Source organism: Gymnodraco acuticeps, unplaced genomic scaffold (genome assembly GCF_902827175.1).
Source record: "Gymnodraco acuticeps unplaced genomic scaffold, fGymAcu1.1, whole genome shotgun sequence".
In the NCBI taxonomy this organism is placed as follows: Eukaryota; Metazoa; Chordata; class Actinopteri; order Perciformes; family Bathydraconidae; genus Gymnodraco; species Gymnodraco acuticeps.
In genome coordinates, this window is record NW_022990135.1 from 3,639,056 (window position 1) to 3,657,327 (window position 18,272).

General features: G+C 41.0%; 1 protein-coding gene across 1 annotated transcript in view; it reads left to right on the forward strand.

The window, feature by feature from the left end:
• Positions 1 to 18,272, forward strand: part of LOC117546736 (collagen alpha-1(XXVIII) chain-like) — a 38,774-nt gene that overhangs the window by 13,790 nt on the left and 6,712 nt on the right. Inside the window, 13 exon segments of the mRNA XM_034217093.1 lie at positions 83 to 151; positions 595 to 663; positions 8,217 to 8,285; positions 8,941 to 9,009; positions 9,783 to 9,851; positions 9,984 to 10,052; positions 10,137 to 10,208; positions 11,219 to 11,284; positions 11,404 to 11,475; positions 11,605 to 11,673; positions 12,373 to 12,376; positions 12,379 to 12,440; positions 12,796 to 12,864. Coding sequence (XP_034072984.1) covers positions 83 to 151; positions 595 to 663; positions 8,217 to 8,285; positions 8,941 to 9,009; positions 9,783 to 9,851; positions 9,984 to 10,052; positions 10,137 to 10,208; positions 11,219 to 11,284; positions 11,404 to 11,475; positions 11,605 to 11,673; positions 12,373 to 12,376; positions 12,379 to 12,440; positions 12,796 to 12,864 — 828 coding nt within the window.

Sequence of the window (18,272 nt, forward strand, 5' to 3'; positions counted from 1 at the left end):
ATTGTTTTGGAAAATGAAGTCATGGGAACATAATAAAGCACCTGTGTCTCACCCTGCATTCATGTCGCTCCCTACCAATCAGGGTGCTGTGGGTTACCACGGGCCTACAGGGCCTTCTGGTCCTCAGGGACTTGGCGAGCCTGGACCACCGGTGAGTAGGAAGCCCCCCTGTTTCTGACGCTACTGTGTACCTCAAGTACTGTACCGCACACTTACAGATTAAAATAATAACAGACAGATCTACCGGCAGAGTTCACACTGGGTCTTTGGTTTCATACAAAAGCAATAAATGAAGGCTTCTCATTTAATGATGACTACTTTAGATGGACCAATTAGCAGGTTCAAACACCTGTTAATGCTAAATCAATTAGTCGGTTTTAATCTGTAAATTCTTAAATGTTTACGATCATTTTGAATGCGGAAGCTGTTAAATGAAAATCAAAGTTGGATCCGTCTGTCTGACCCTTGATCATCTAACATGTCTTCTGCTTTGCAATCCCTACCTGTAACCCTCCCACACACAGTACAGTATATTGTAAAATAGGTCATTTTTTATGTTCCTCTTGTTCATGCACATCGTTTTGTTTTATTCAGGGGCCTCAAGGGTCACAGGGAGTCCAAGGAGAAAGAGGACAGATCGGAGAGGGTCTCCCTGGACCAAAGGTGAGCTGTGAGCTGTTTGTGCTAACAGTTAAAAGCGTTGACCCCGTTTGACCCCATTTCATGCATTCACCTTCAATTCTCTGCCTACCCACTGACCTGCGCTGAGGACCCAGCTGGGCTCCAGATTTAATGGAGGAATGACTGACAAAGACAGCGTATATAGTTAAAAGACATGAGAAATTCCATACGTTCACATCTAGTACAGCGCAGCGGTGCAGTATGGCTCCCATTACCGTATGATCTGGCCCATTGATCGTCCCCGCTGAGGACACGCCGGCGCACAGCAGCTGATGAGACAGGAAAATAGCCAGGACACCTTGTAAGAGGAAAGAATGAGTCTGTTCCTGTGTCTGCCTGCCTTCAGGATGTACACACACACACATGGGGATACACACAGGTGCACCGGGGCTCTCAATCCAAAAGTTAGTTATGTTCCTTCTCACAGATTATTCTATTTTGCTCGGTAAATTCCTTCATGATTAACTGCTTTTTAATACCTTAGAAAAGTTTAGAGTTGTGTCCATGACTCAGTGGCGTGGAAGAGTATTTAATTACTTATCCAGCCACTACATTGAAGGCTCAACAATGGCAAATTATTTACTATTTCTGCGACTAAGTGAAAGTGGTTTTGTCACAGCCCTTTGGTTGAAATGCACTGCCTTAGAAATGAGTTGCTTGTTTTCTGCATTCAACAATTGCAGTCATTTTTCATGCCTGAAAGATAAGGCTATCCCGTGTTTTCCCTGCAGAATTGTAACTTTCAAAGTACTGAAACAGTATTACAGAACTACACAAGTGAAATTAACATAAGCTATTAAATAACACATAATACAATACATTACTTAGCTATCTGTTGTAACTCCTGTCGGGTTTTTCTACTCTAGGCAATACAATGACTTAAGATAAGGATATATGTAGTTAAAAATATATGTAGCAGCGTCATCATCATTCAGAAACCCAAGTCAGGTCACATGGGGAAATTATTTTTGGAAGTACTTGGGCTTTATTTTGCACTAAGAAAAGAAGTAAATTCGAAACTGAAAACTTGCATAGCTACAGAGCTATGAAGAAAACAAGAAGAAATGAATAATGAAGCTTCCCTTTATCGTGCTATCAATGTCTGTGTGTGTTCATTTTCCTGCAGCTATTAAAAATGGCTTAACTCTAATTTATTTTTTGATATTTTGAAACATGTGCCCCGAAGCCAAATCTGCTCCATCAGTGAGCAAACAGCAGAGCGTAACTCTTTGTACTTTTGATAAATGCAGACAGTTAAATGAAGCATTATTAAGTTAATGGAATGTCTTGAGGTCATGACAGATGTAATCACTTTTGGCTACAGGGTGTCACAACACTGGTGTGGCTTTACAGAAGGCACTGTAATTCAGGATTCTTTTTTCCACTTCTCCCGTCTAATTTATCATTTTTAAACTTTCCTTCAAAGGGTAACAGCTAGTTCCTGAGCAGGGGGGGGGGGGCCCTTCTCTTCCTCATCAGGTGATTTAGCGGCAAACTCACAGGTGGCGTTCTTGTTCTCTACGGCGTGTCTCGACAGGCGTCAGACTCACAGGAGCTCTGCAGCCATCTTACCCCGTTTCATCTTCATTAGCACCTCGGCTCCTGTGTCAAAATGAGAGGCTTATGACAATCTATACTTCTTAACGCTGCAATGCAAATGCAGCGTTATAATGCTCATCAGGGTACTTCTGCGTCTGCCATGGTTTTTGTATGAACATTTTTGCCTTAACCCCAAGATGAAATCTCCACGAGACATCACTACTTTTTTTATATTCCTCAAGAAATCTGTTTTCCCTCATAAAATGTAAATCTCCTGAGATAATGTTAAAACACCCTCTTCTACTAAGGATTGAAAGTGAGACCTGTGCTGGAAAAAGTATTCAGATCCGTTACTTAAGTAAAAGTACCAATACTCCATTACAAGTAAAAGTACTACATTAAAAATCTCACTTGAGTAAAAGTACACTATTATCAGCAAAATGTACCTAAAGTATAAAAAGTACTCAAAAAAACACACCGTTACTAATTCAACACTCTTGGGTGAAATATGACAAGTAGCTTATCGTGGCTAAAGTTAGCAAACACTAAATAGTTATGGCTGTATAATAAAATGACATGTCTTGTCACATGATCTTATAGCTTTAGGAGGAAGCCCAGCTAAATCCAACCATATGTGCTGCGTGCTACGACTGTCATATAAAAGCTTGGCTGCACCTGCAGGAAAACACCTTGGTAGACATAAAAGCATCATGTCATCTGGAACAGTAAGATGAGCTCATTCTAACAACGAGCGTTCTGTTTTTTTATTGTCATGTGCCTTACAGAGAAGCAGTTGTTGGCAATAAAATATAATCCCAGGCCCCCTCCAGCAATATGCAATAAATGTGTATTCAAGAGCCCTATTATGCTTTTTGGAGTTTCCCCTTTCCTGTACTGTGTTATATATGTTTGTGTGCATGTAAATGGTCTGCAGAGGTTAAAATCCCACACTCCAAATGTATTGGCTGGCGCTTCAACACATTGTACGTGATAGGCCAAGAGGCGGGAACATTCAAAGCTAACTTTCCGTTTTTAACAGATGATTTATTTACATTTTAGATTATATATTTTTACATTTAGATGTATATTCCTTGTACTGATGCAACTTCCATGAATTGTACTCGACTGTTGCCATATATACAGAGGTATTGGAGCAAATACACACATAGGAAAACATGAACAATATATTCTATATTTATGCATGAAGCTAATATTTGGATAATTGCCTCATTTTCCGAAAATTGAAAAGAAAGTCCATCGCATACTTTGCCAATCAGTCCAACTTCATTTACAGGCAAGGACTTTTACAGAGCTCCATGTAGCGTGCATTGCTACCTCCAGCGAAGCCACTCCCATCTGGGTGTTGTAGTCTTTAGGGAGTCAACATCGGAATCTAAAGCATGCTGACATTAGCATTTAGCTCAAAGCTAAGCTATAAGCTTATTGCATAAGAATAGCTTCAACACAGACGTGCTAACATGGTTTCTGTACTGAAGGGTTTAAACTGCCACATTTCAGTTAAGATGGTTGTAGAAATCTCAATATAATACATATTCCTACGATGTACATCCCCTCGGGCAATGCATACTAAAACAGCCAGCTCTGTAGATGCTTTACATCCGTTTATGAATGTCAAACATCCAAAGACAGTCAACCAGTGTTGGGCAAGTTACTTCCAAAATGTAATATATTACATATGACTTATTACTGTCTTTTGAAAGTAATAAGTTACATTACAATATTACTGTCTCTGAAATGTAATGAGTTACTTTTGAGTTACTTTCACCAAAATAACCGCAAAAGAATGGCTAGGTGTTTTAAATGCTAAAATGTAGTTTAGTGCAGCTCATTATACATCCAGTGAAGGGCAATGTGGTATAGCATAACAACTGTGTAGGCCCTTAAGGCTACTAACAACTTGTATTATACGGCTTAGTTGAATACTCGATTCTGATTGTAACTTCTTAACATGTGACACGTTGTTAATACAGTTGAACCACTGTCAAGGACTATAATGAAGGTTGCTAAGGAAAGAAAGAGAAAGGAAAAGAGGTTAAAAGACGGAGCGCTGGATGTCAGATAAATCACCAGAAGAAGGCAGAGAGGAAGTAAACACTAACAGGACACGGAATGGGCTCTGTAGTGTGTTTAGTATATGGCCGTGTACAGGCCCGGTTCCAGAACTAAATGACTCGGGGTGCCTCTGAGGTTACAGGGGGCGCAGCAGTAGTAGGTTTACATGAGCAATAGTGGCCGGCAACAGCAATGAAAAATAGCATTGATGGTCCCCAATGAACAGATTATGGCCTTTGTTATGTTTTGAAACCAAGCAAGTGAGAACATTTCAAGTGAGTTAAAAGTGCAATCCTGAAATATCTCAGTCCAAAGTGGACTGTGGCAAAGAAAAGCACAACAGCTTCAAAACTGTACTGATAACACAAATGAGAACATATTGTAAATCAAGGCAAATATGATTTGAACCAGCTCATGGTTTGAAATGGCAAACATTGAAAAGCAAAAGTATTATTAAAACCATGTACTAAATCATCACTTTGGTCCCATCATATACTCTGGGAAGAGAATATTTACTGTGCTTGAAAACTGGATCACATCATCATGTGAGGTTGACTTTGTGACCTGGAGAACATTTCAGCTGCAACATCAGCTCGTTGATAAGCTTGGGATATGAGATATTTTGTAGCCATTTGTGGTGAAGGCATCTGTGCTATTGTATGCATTATTTTTGACCCAACATTTCTACAGGCATGGCAGAATATGGCACTATTTTCACATGAATATTCTAGCCCTTGTCTATTTTTATACCACGAAATGACCGCCTAACCCCACTGTACAGGCGGGTACTTGTTTAGATATACCTGGGCAGGCTCTGTTTTGCCGTGGTATCCTGGCACCTGCGGGCCGCAGAGGGGCGGCGTAGTTTCGGATGACGAAGACTGCTGCTCCGGGGGCGCGGGCGGCGAGTCAGGCGGGAGTAAGCTAGTGTCCACAACCAGGGCCGGCCCTGACCAATTTGCCGCCCTAGGCGAGATTTTAGCTGGCGCCCCCCCCCCGCCCCCAGACACTCACTATGATTTGCGCATGCACGGTTGTGGCATGACCACCAAAACAAAGATATGGACACAATATGTGTGCAACTGTATTTAGTTTCCTATCCATTTGAACATCATTTAAGTGGGGAGGACCTCACCTCCTCTAGTGGGGTCCGGGGGCATGCTCCCCCGGGAAGACTTTTTTAAGTTAAAAGCATCAATCTGGTGCACTTTGAGAGCAACATTAAGAGATCTATGGAGACATCTCTCAACACCCAGATGAAACAGAACTGGAAGCAGATTTTCTTTTTGGATATTTTACAAATCACTCCCCTTTCAAACTGTTTTCTTGTTTATTAATAACTACTTTTTTTACTGTCATATCATATTTTATACCTGTTTTTCATCTATTCTCTTATTTTTTCACAACTATAATGATCATATAAAGGTGTGCCTTTACCTCACTGAGCTGAGGTTATCAGAGCCTCTCAGTCTTTCAGGAGAGAGCTCTCTAAAGCTCTCCCCCCCCCCCCGCGGCTGCTTACACAGTAAATTCCAATGTTAATAAAAGCACACAGAAGCTGTGTACGTTTTTTGGGAGTTTGATTTATTTTAAATTAACACAAAAACAAAATTAAAACCTATAATTGCCCACTAAAACCATTATTTCAAAAAAAGAACAATTTCACATAAACCTCTGGTTTTTACTGGGGCTGGGGCGGTTCAACTTGATTTGGGGGGGGGGGGGTGCGCCATAGTATATGGACGCTGTACGCAATATAGGCGTAGTGCTGTTAGTATAAGATAATAAGATGTACTTTGTTGATCCAAAATCGGGAAATTGTGTTATGAAATAAAAAAAAATGATATTTTTTAAATTTCTAACTTTTTCTTTTTTTCAATTTTTGGCACCCCCTATGGGTTGATGCGCCCTTAGCATTCACCTATACTGCCTATGCCGAGGGCCGGCCCTGTCCACAACGGAGGGTAACGTGATGTCCCCATCTGGCCTGTTGCTACGGTCTGCAGTAGATGCAGTGTTGCTGGCGTTTAGTGATGGTTGCTTTAACCATTTTCGTATAAATGATTATCCACAGAGGTGTGTCACTGCTGTGGAAGCACTTTGGAAATGATGCACGCGCAGCGGAGCAGGTCACGCGCACCTGACACAATTTGATGTTTGTATTTTTCGCTCCGTTCTCTTTTTTGAATAGAGGGTGCATAACATTCAACTGCTCCGAAGATCCCGACACGAAGCCTGAAGGGTAAACACACCAGGTTTACTAATCTACCCGCACAATTTGTCTGGTGTCGGAATGTACATTCTTAAAAAACAAAACACCATTTCATTTCGGGTTAAAATGTGTTGTAACTGCGTTACTGAGCATTGTAACGGGTAATATATTACCCACATTTCATTAGTAATGCGTTACTTTTTGCTGTAACGAAGTAATGTAATATATTACTGTAACTCCGTTACACACAACACTGCAGTCAACCAACAAGAAAAAAACCAATTTTGGGGGTAAAGGGGTCTCTGAAGTCAGATGTGAGGCTTGTAATAACTCACAGAGGCTTTGAAGGGCTTTGTGTTGCTTTCTGTGGTCGCAGTGTGCAGAAACATTTACTCACACTGCGTGCCAGAAGCGTCTGACAGGGAAATGTGTCCGTGTGATACTGAGTCTGTAAACAGGGCTGTCCATCAACCGCAGCCGAAGCTTGACATGAAGACGTCAACACAAGGAGGAATTTAAACCCAAACATCAATCAGAACGCACATTTGGCTTCTATAATGTGTTGTGTAACTATATGTACTGGGCATCAGATTATTTGAGAAAAGTGAATATGAGATTTTCTTTTGGCCTTCCCAATATCCTTCATAATGCAATCTATGGCCGCCAAGCTAACAGCGGCTAATATTCAACGCTAAGTGGTATCATTTAGCCACTTTTAAAACACATATAAGCTTTGGATATTCACGAGTGGGGTATTTACTGATGTATTTTATGTCTTAGAACAAAATGTAATAGTCTCTTAACCCCCCTGTTGTTTTCGGATCAAATCTGACCGATTTACTACTTTCATCAATCATAACTTTTTTGTTTTACATTCGATTGCATTAAGGATTTATGATATCCTTCACAGTAGACATTTGAACATATACAATGGCTGATCACCACTTTCATTGAATTTTGGATGATCTAGTCAACTTTGTAACACCCATGGTGTTCCCGCCATAAAGAAAAAAAATTAGTAACCATCCGGATCAGATAAAACACACACACAAACACCCACCCACACACACATACTCCGGCACCAATACAGAAGCCTATAATAAATACTATATATATATAATACGTAACATGTGTAATCACACACTTAGCGATATAGAACATAAATAATAAAAACATAGACCTACCTGGTTTAAAACACTTTTGTGGTCATACTGTGGAATGAGTTCACACTGAAACGAGTTCTTCATTCAAAATGTTGCGGGCAATTACATGTAAGAAGACGGAGAAGAAGAAGTAAAATAAGTAGTAGAAGAAGAATGAAGCTGGTGTGTTTCCCGCAGCGAGACACTACAATACTAATTGTGGGCTTATCATGTTGATTCGACCACAACAGAAAAACAAAAAAACCTCTTGCTCTCTCCAGAGGGGCAGGTCAGCCAAAAAGGGGAAACGGGCCGTTGCCCGGGCAACAATAGCCCGTACCTGTGCACGTCCCTGCATGACACTATTTATGACCTGCCTGCTCTACTAACAGAGCTATGTGGTGGCCTGAAAATGGTATATTAACACCTATTTAGCCTTTAACAAATATTGTACTAACTGTGATTTAAATAGAATTTGGAGTAATTGTACAGCTCTAGCTTTATCCTTGTTTTTATTTATAATACCTGCCATTTCATAAGCTAAATTGCAATAACTTGTGTGTTCACAGGGCGGGCGAGGCTTGGACGGGCCGCGGGGGCTCCGAGGACAGCCGGGCGTCGGACTCAAAGGAGACAAGGTAGAGTACAGAGTGGCTGTAAATAAGACGCCTTCACAGGGGCACGGAGATAAAGACAGAGTCAGGCTGTGGTGAAAGCTGCGAGTTGGCAGATAACAGTGAGTTATATATGAGGTCACATGCTACAGGTGATGAATCAGGGTCAGAGCCTGGACAGTGTAGGAGGAGAGCGGCTGTGCACAGAAAGGTGTTCTCTCTATCTGTTAGCTCTCAAATGTCGCTAGGATGACATGAATAGATTTAAAATGTGTTTAAAGTGACATAACTCCCCTTATGTCACTGGAATTTGACGTTAAGCTATTAGTGAAACCCCGGAAAGAAGGTGTGTCTTTTAAATGTTTATCTGCATCCGATGGTGCTGACAGTTTTACCGCAGGCCTCGTGGTGAAGCTCATCACACATGATTGCAATGTTTTCGTATAGTAATGACAAAAAGGGCCTACAGGCTTTTCTCTGTGTTACATGTGATGCTTGAAAAGACATGCAAATATCATCAGGGTATGCGTGTGGAAAGATTTGACTGCATGATGTGGAGAATGTTTATATCTGTGTGCTTTCCACATGCTGTAAATCATGAACGTGACATTTGATGCACGGTAATACTATCAACACTACCAGCTGGTGTCATCGTTAACCTTCTGATCCAACCCTGCAGGGGGACTTCGGCCCCCCGGGTCTTCCAGGGCCACTCGGCCTCCCAGGAGTTGGCATACAGGGCGAGAAGGCAAGTGACTCCCACTTTATTTAACTGCTATACAGTTAGTGTGAGCCATGCTATTCATCAATTACATTTTAGTTTGTTTTAGAGACTGAAGAAACATTTTGGGATAAATAAATATGAATTAAATGTAGCCTAGGGTTCGTAAGGTCAGTCTGACTTACCGTTCGTCATTATTACAAAATATGTAATGCGTAAGTTGCACAACTGTTCATGCTTTGGAGCAACAGCTGTGGCCGTTTCCCTAATATGATAACACAAGTTCAGTGCTGTCAGAAGTGGAACTGTATATACTTTACTCAAGTACTGTACTTAGCTACAATTTTGAGGTACTATGTTACTTGAGTCTTTTTCTTGACACTTTTACTTTTCTCTCGACTACAATTCAGAGGGAAATACTGTATATTTGACTCCACAATATTTTTTCTGATGGCTTAAAAACGTTGTCTATAAGAACAACCTTTTAGATTATCATTCACAAATATTGTTAAGTTATTTTTATTAATGTTTCTCAAAAGTTTGGACTCTCAGTGGAACACAATTTGTGAGGGAACATTCAAGCGAATAATGGAGATTATTCCATGATGAAAATAATCATTAGTTTGATACAAAATAGTTTATAATGAGCTCCACTTAAACTATCTTCAAGGGGAAGACCAAGATATTTTGTTTTTATAACCATCATATTTGCACAGTTCCTTAGCCATCCAATTATAACTTGGTGTTCGTTTTTATTTGATCTGGCTTTTTTGTATAACTGCATCCATTGATCCTTACAGGGTGTGGAAGGACCGAGGGGCCCATTGGGGAGCAGAGGCCCCACAGGAGAGGGCTTTGCTGGATCCAAGGTTTGTCTTTGATAACACTGTGGTTCAGTTGGATGCTAAATCTGCACCATTAAAGACCCTTTGCACATAAAAGAGTAGTATTCAGCCTAAGATAGGAGCTATAATAAGACCCACTGCCGTGTTGTCTCACAGGGGGACCAGGGGTTACCTGGCGAGGTTGGCGGCCCAGGTGAGAGAGGGGCTGGAGACCCTGGAGCGAAGGTGAGTCACAGCGCACATCAACAGCAACTACAATCCTAACGTTCTGGTTCACACCCTGACACGCAGCCATGGTTCTTTCTCCAGGGGGAGCCGGGGTCTACGGGGCTGTCCGGTCTGCCCGGCCTGCCAGGGGAGGACGGAGCCCCGGGACAGAAGGTAGGTCACGTTTTTTCCTTATAATGTCACATGCATCAAAAATATATCCACCGCCAACCGGATGACATTATTTCGAAAAAGAGACACAAGGTAGCAACTTCATTTTTATAAGATAATTCAAATACAAATAACACAAAGAAATAAACCCTCGGGACATTTATTACAAGCTTTAGAATCAAAGGAAGCCTACTTATAAGCATTCAAATGACAAAATATTCAATTTTCTCATGATCCGTTCAGCCCCAGACCATTTTGTCATATTTAACAGTCAATTCATTTGATGTATATTAGGACAATACAGAAGAAAGTGTGATTCATTCTCAACCCTTTGTCTTCTTATAAGTTCACTATAACATAACATTATTGAATACGACTTTAACAAGATATTTTCTAACCATTTTCCTCAAGTCTTGCAAGTAACTTTCTTCCTCTTGTCTTCACACTGCATGATGGATTGTTTCCTGTACATGTATGCAATTAAATATTCTCAAAACAGCAGGAAGCTCTGTAGCCCATGGAGAATTATATAATTTACATTATTATCGACCCTGTAGGAAATGATTCCAGTCTTATCATTTCACATTTCGCCTTATTGATCCCACCAATATCGCTTTAAACCACCAATGAAGAAGCACACTTGGAAATGTATGTTCTGTATCTGTTTTTTCTCCAAAATAAAACGTGTGTGTGCGTGTGTGTGCGTGTGTTGGTGTGTGTGTGTGTGTGTGTGTGTGTGTGTGTGTGTGTGTGTGTGTGTGTGTGTGTGTGTGTGTGTGTGTGTGTGTGTGTGTGTGTGTGTGTGTGTGTGTGTGTGTGTGTGTGTGTGTGGTGTGTGTGTGTGTGTGTGTGTGTGTGTGTGTGTGATGTGTGTGTGTGTGTGTGTGTGTGTGTGTGTGTGTGTGTGTGTGTGTGTGTGTGTGTGTGTGTGTGTGCTGTGTGTGTGTGTGTGTGGTGTGTGTGTGTGTGTGTGTGTGTGTGTGTGTGTGTGTGTGTGTGTGGTGTTCAGGGAGCGCCCGGACCCCACAGGCCTCAGGGGGTTAGAGGGGGCCGCTGGAATTGGCACCCAGGGTGAGAAGGTAAAAAAAAAAAAGTGACATTTTTGCATTTCTTGCACTTGGACTTTGCTGACCTGCATATAATAAGTACAGTCACAGCTATCATATTAGTAAGTGTATTCCCAAATGTGGTGTTTCAGGGCGACCAAGGCCAGAGAGGGATCCGGGGCCTGCACGGCCCCCCCGGCATCGCTGGGCCCTCAGGACCAAAGGTGAGGAGCTGTTAGCTTCATTAGCCATCATTATTTTTATATTTGCATTGAGACCCTGTCCATGGCCTCTTGGAAGGGTATAGGAATGATGGCAGAAGATAATTGACGATTTGCATTAATCTTCATCAGGGAGAACCAGGGGCGCAGGGCAGGGGGGGCTCAGCCGGGCCCCCAGGACGCTTCGTCTCTGGGCCAAAGGTAACACAACCTACTGCAGTGACAATAGAAACTGTGGAAGCCTCTAAGTGATTATATTTGTGATCGTTAAAACTCAGTTCAAATGTTTCAGGAGCTTTTTATATCTCATTCCCTCTTTTGGCCAGGATGGTCATTACCTCACCAAAATAACACTGGCATTAGTCATTCCTCTCTAGTTTAAGCGATTTAAAGGTGAAATATTAAAGCAGTTTCAAATCAATTTGAAAGACCTCTTGCCATCCGTGCCAATTTTTTATTTTTAATAGTGGTTTTCTTGTAAAAACACAGATAGATTTATGTGTGTATTAAATGTTTGGCACCCAAATGCATTATATGTGTCTTTGAGGCCAGGTAAACCTGCTTTTTTTTTTTTTTAGATCTTCTTTTTCTTCTTCGCTAAGTTTTGTTTAGGTTACTGTCCGTAATAGTGTATCCTTGTGCGAGTGCATGATACAAACAAATCCATCATAAGCAAATATAGTGCGGCCAAACACCAAGTGCAAAGCTCGTACCAACTTTAAATGTTTACAAAGTGATACTTATTCGGTCTTAAGCAATCACGTGTTACTCTTGCTAAACTCCTGTAAAATCTTAATCTGCCAAGGTACAGTAACTGTAGCTCTCTAGATCATACAATGATGTAATTGAGAAAACGATCCAGTATTTTCATTCAATAATAATGTGTAACGTCTGTTCCAGGGTGATTTGGCCCGAGTGGTCCTCCTGGTCCGCTCGGTGAGACTGGCTACGGACTTCCTGGTCCAAAGGTAACACTGCTCTAAAACACAATGTGTTTGTTACTATGGGATGACCACAAACACTTAAAGCATGATGTCATAGCTAAACTCCACATCTGGGGAATGATCAATTATAATTGAAATGTAATCGCTGAGCAGCATCCAGGCAGAACAAAGGGGATGATGTCCTGTCGTGCTGAACTCAATGTTAAAGCATACTCTGTAGATTTAACCTTTCCCTGTTTTGATGTATTGCACAACACTTACTCACTATACAGCAGCAGATAGCACATGTGCCCATTCACCTCCACATTCCTTCCTCTTCTTTGAACATGGATCTGTAAATCACTTTGTATCCTGGATGAATAAATGATTTGTTCTGCAGGGGGACCGTGGAGACTTTGGCCCTTCAGGTCCATTCGGCCCCAAAGGAGAGGGCTTCCCCGGCCCCTCGGTGAGGAGCTGAAACACACACTGACATTCCCATTTGTCCACTCATAAATCTGTTCATCCATCACTCGTCACATTACATTAAGTCAGCCATACATCTGTCTTTTCCCTCCCTTAATCTACTTATCGGTTCCAGACATATATTAACATTTATTGCCAAAAGTTACGGTAGCTGACCCTCATGTACATTCTCCTTAATTCTCCATAAAAAGCAGACCCTTGGGGCAAATACAAAGCACTGGAATGACTCACTGGGGAAGAGAGTTAAAGGGATACTTCAACATCTTGGGAATTAGGCATATTTATGTATCACTATATTGCCAATGAGATCGATACCAAAAATTAAGCCAACTGAATCTTAGCTTAGCATACGGATTCCAACAGGCAGAAACAGCTGGCCGTGCTCTTTCCATATGCAACGAAATCAGTGCCTAAAGCTCACACAAGTTATCTATTTTATCTTTAATCTATACACAAACTGAAATGTTTATGGTTTACGCAATTTGACACTTAATTATTACTTGCCTGGAACGTCCCGTAGTCCAGTGGTTCCCAACCTGGGGGGCGCGCCCCCCTTGAGGGGGACGCCAAAGATCGCAGGGGGGGAGCCAGGCCTCAGATTATTTAAGGCCAAATATCATATTTAGACTTTTTTTTTTTTTTTTACATATAATTGTAACACAATACATGATTGTCACTAAAAGCCTTGTCTCTACATTACAATAAAATATAAAAAATTGATTAATTAATTTGAATACAAATTCAAGTTAGTAGCTAATATAGGCATAAAAAGACAGAAATGTATAATTCTTTCTTTAATAGAAATGTTTCTTCTGCCCGTAAAGTGTCCAAACCAGGCTTTTCTGGATAAGCGCATTTTTAAACATAGTCATTGTCCATGCCGGTTTCAGTTGGATTATTTGTCAGTTGCTCCGATCAGATCGGTCTCCTCCATTTTGTAGATTATTTACGACTTTTGAATCCACATAAACTACTTTGAGCATGTGTTTTAAACAGTTTTGTGAATTGTTTCCACTTGCGCCGTCCTTTAATTTCTTCATAGAGCGGGAATCCAAATTAATTAATCCTGAGTCCAATAACCATCAAAGTCACTCCAATAGTGCTCCTTAATTACGCTTTCATCCTCCTTTAACAAAATACTTCACATTCATCCCGTTTGTGACAGTAGTTGTAGCATTTTTGAGACTTTTAAACTTTAATTACCGCTGTTGCGCCCCCCCCCCCCTTGTGTGTGTGGGGGGCAGTGTTGGGCAAGTTACTTCCAAAATGTAATATATTACTTATTACTCTCTTTTGAAAGTAATAAGTTACATTACAAAATTACTGTCTCTGAAATGTAATGAGTTACACTACTTTAGTTACTTTTGAGTTACTTTCACCAAAATAACCGCAAAAGAATGGCTAGGTGTTTTAAATGCTAAAATGTGGTTTAGTGCAGCTCATTATACATCCAGTGAAGGGCGATGTGGTATAGCATAACAACTGTGTAGGCCCTTAAGGCTACTGACAACTTGTATTACACGGCTTAGTTGAATACTTGATTCTGATTGTAACTTCTTAACATGTGACACGTTGTTAATACAGTTGAACCACTGTCAAGGACTATAATGAAGGTTGCTAAGGAAAGAAAGAGAAAGGAAAAGAGGTTAAAAGACGGAGCGCTGGACGTCAGGTAAATCACCAGAAGAAGGCAGAGAGGAAGTGAATAATAACAGGACACGGAATGGGCTCTGTAGTGTGTTTAGTATAAGGCCGTGTACAGGCCCGGTTCCAGAACTAAATGACTCAGGGTGCCTCTGAGGTTACAGGGGGCGCAGCAGTAGTAGGTTTACATGAGCAATAGTGGCCGGCAACAGCAATGAAAAATAGCATTGATGGTCCCCAATGAACAGATTATGGCATTTGTTATGTTTTGAAACCAAGCAAGTGAGAACATTTCAAGTTAAAAGTGCAATCCTGAAATATCTCATATAGTCCAAAGTGGACTGTGGCAAAGAAAAGCACAACAGCTTCAAAACTGTACTGATAAAACAAATGAGAACATATTGTAAATCAAGGCAAATATTATTTGAACTGGCAAACATTGAAAAGCAAAAGTATTATTAAAACCATGTAGCCTACTAAATCATCACTTTGGTCCCATCATATACTCTGGGAAGAGAACATTTACTGTCCATCATGTGAGGTTGACTTTGTGACCTGGAGAACATTTCAGCTGCAACATCAGCTCGTTGATAAGCTTGGGATATGAGATCTTTTGTAGCCATTTGTGGTGAAGGCATCTGTGCTATTGTATGCATTATTTTTGACCCAACATTTCTACAGGCATGGCAGAATATGGCACTATTTTCACATGAATATTCTAGCCCGTGTCTATTTTTATACCACGAGCTGCAAAATGACCACCTTACCCCACTGTACAGGCGGGTACTTGTTTAGATATACCCAGTACTCAAGTTGTAAAAAAAAATCAGGGGGGATGGTGGATTTTATGGGGACATAATTTGTGCTGATAACCCGCCGAGGGTGGGAGACCAACCAGCATAAAGATAATTATTATACTCCTAAAACAACATGCATGTTATGGATGTTCAGATACTCCTGTCATTGCTCTTGACCAAGGCACCTCAGAATTAGAGTCGGTCCCTGGGCTGCCATGACACCACTAACATTTAGGGTCAAATGCAGAGGACAATTAGTGCAAAATCTTTTTTTCACTTTAATTGAAAGGGGGGGAGGGGATACACAAATGTGGTTATAATGGAAGTCTATGGTACAAATCTTGTAGGTTAACAGTCCCTCATGTATTATTCAGATGGACCAACTGATTATACTAATAATAAAGTCAAAATAGTTTTTAGAATATTGAATTATAGTGTATTTTTTCAAAAAAGCAGTTACTGGTATACGATCAAAACTGGTATCTAAAGGGTTACATTTGTATCGTAATTAATTAAATCATTATGTAAATTAAACACTTCATGAACAATTTGAGGAACAAAATTTGAAAAAAATTGATCCGTCATCATTTTATTGCAGTTCACAAATATTTTATGTTAACATTCCCAATGTTACTTTTTTTAACAGGGCATTAAGTCCAAATTGAAATTGTTTACAACATATGAAGATATATTAAAAGATACAGATAATACAAAATAGGACCAATGTTGTCAATGGCTGCCTACTCCACTCTCCCCCATCTCATAGAAGTTTCCAAAGATTTTCATAATCATGCTTTTTGGTCTCAATTTTTCTGGCTCTTGCTTTCGGATTGTTAGCTAAGCAATGGCTTTGAAGCCAAGTCTTGACATATACATCTGGTCTGAAGTTCTGAACTTGTTCAGTGGAGGGCCAACACACTTGATGAAAAGCAAGGCTGACATGCTTTTTACCTCTAGGGAGCTTCTAGTTGTGGTTAAAATGTTCATCTGACTAAACCCACGTTCACACTCAGCTGTGGAGATGACCAAAGTGTTCACTGCTTGAAGGAGGGGTTTCAGCTCTTCTGGTGCTGGTGGTATCATTTCATCAACAGTTTTGAGTCTTACCAGCTAGCTAACACGAGAGAAAAACGTAGCTAAACTCCAAACTAAGTTGTTAATGCTGCTTATGTCCATAGATTCCACCTTTGGTGACTAAAGTAATGAGTAATGACTAAGATTACTGACTCTTGACTTACCTGAAATGTTATTTTTAGTATTTTTAAATATGAAGTCCCTCAGATCGCGTTGTCCTCCTGGTCGCTTGGCCATTGTGATGACCGTTACCTGCGCTAGTGCTGCTACAGAGTACAGCTACTTGCAATGGGCCTGGTCTACAAGATCCACTACACCTCTATGGTACCCATGTACATGTCAAAATTCTTCCCAAAGGTCAAGGAATACCATGATCATAACACCAGAGGGAGCTCCACAAATCATGTGAAACCCAGATTTGGCACAAAAAAGGGGGAATACACGTTTCGCAATTATGCCACATCAAGGTGGAACGCTCTTCACACAACTGTAAAGGAAAGTAAAACTATACTTACCTTCAAAACCTCTCTTAAAGAGCACCTTCGGGGGAGAGCATTGCAAAACTGGCCCCGGTAATGGTACAAATCTCAACCTGTCGTTCAATGGACAGCTTCCCCCCCCCCCATCTATGTATATACTCGCATTTTAGACTCTGTTACTAACTGTATATCTGTAGACTTGGTATGTCTTAAATGTCCGGTTAGGATGTATTAGAACGAAATCTAAAATGAAAATTGTAAATAAGCAATCTGTATGTAAAAAACCACCTGTATGTAAATTGTAAATAAGCCATCTGTATGTCTTATATGTCTTATATGTCTTATATGTCTTAAATGATATGATGAATTGGAAATGGGGGACCCTGATGTAAACAAGACGAAAGTCTTTCTCTGGTCTGCATCCCCTTAACAATTGTATGTTTTGAGCTGTACTGTACTGTACCCAATATACAAGCTGTTAATACACTTTTCAATCAATCAATCAATGCAGCTTCTGGCATCGATCAAACAGGCGCATCACGGCGCTCTGGCGCCCTCTAGGGCACTCGCATAGTAGCCTATAGCGTCAGTGACTTGGTAAAAATGTCATTGCGTGTGTGCGTGCTCACTCGCCCACAGTATTTTACTCAAAATGCGCAAAATTAATGTTGAAATAGCAGTAATACCAGTGCCACGTTCATTGATACAATTACATAAAGGGATGGAAAGGGGGAATGGCAGTTTTAGAAGGGGGATGATTTTGACCGTTTTTATTTCAGGGGGGATGCCATCCCCCCTCATCCCCCCTCAACTCGAGTACTGGATATACCTGGGCAGGCTCTGTTTTGCCGTGGTATCCTGGCTGGCACCTGCGGGCCGCAGAGGGGCTGCGTAGTTTCGGGCAACGAAGACTGCTGCTCCGGGGGCGAGGGCGGCGAGTCAGGCGGGAGTAGTGTCCACAACGGAGGGTAACGTGATGTCCCCATCTGGCCTGTTGCTACGGTCTGCAGTAGATGCAGTGTTGCTGGCGTTTAGTGATGGTTGCTTTAACCATTTTCGTATAAATGATTATCCACAGAGGTGTGTCACTGCTGTGGTAGCACTTTGGAAATGATGCACGCGCAGCGGAGCAGGTCACGCGCACCAGACACAATTTGTTGTTTGTGTTTTTCGCTCCGTTCTCTTTTTTGAATAGAGGGTGCATAACATTCAACTGCCCCGAAGATCCCGACGCGAAGCCTGAAGGTTAAACACACCAGGTTTACTAATCTACCCGCACAATTTGTCTGGTGTCGGAATGTCTCGCTATGTTAGTCCTACATTGTTAAAAAACAAAACACCATTTCATTTCGGGTTAAAATGTGTTGTAACTGCGTTACTGAGCATTGTAACGGGTA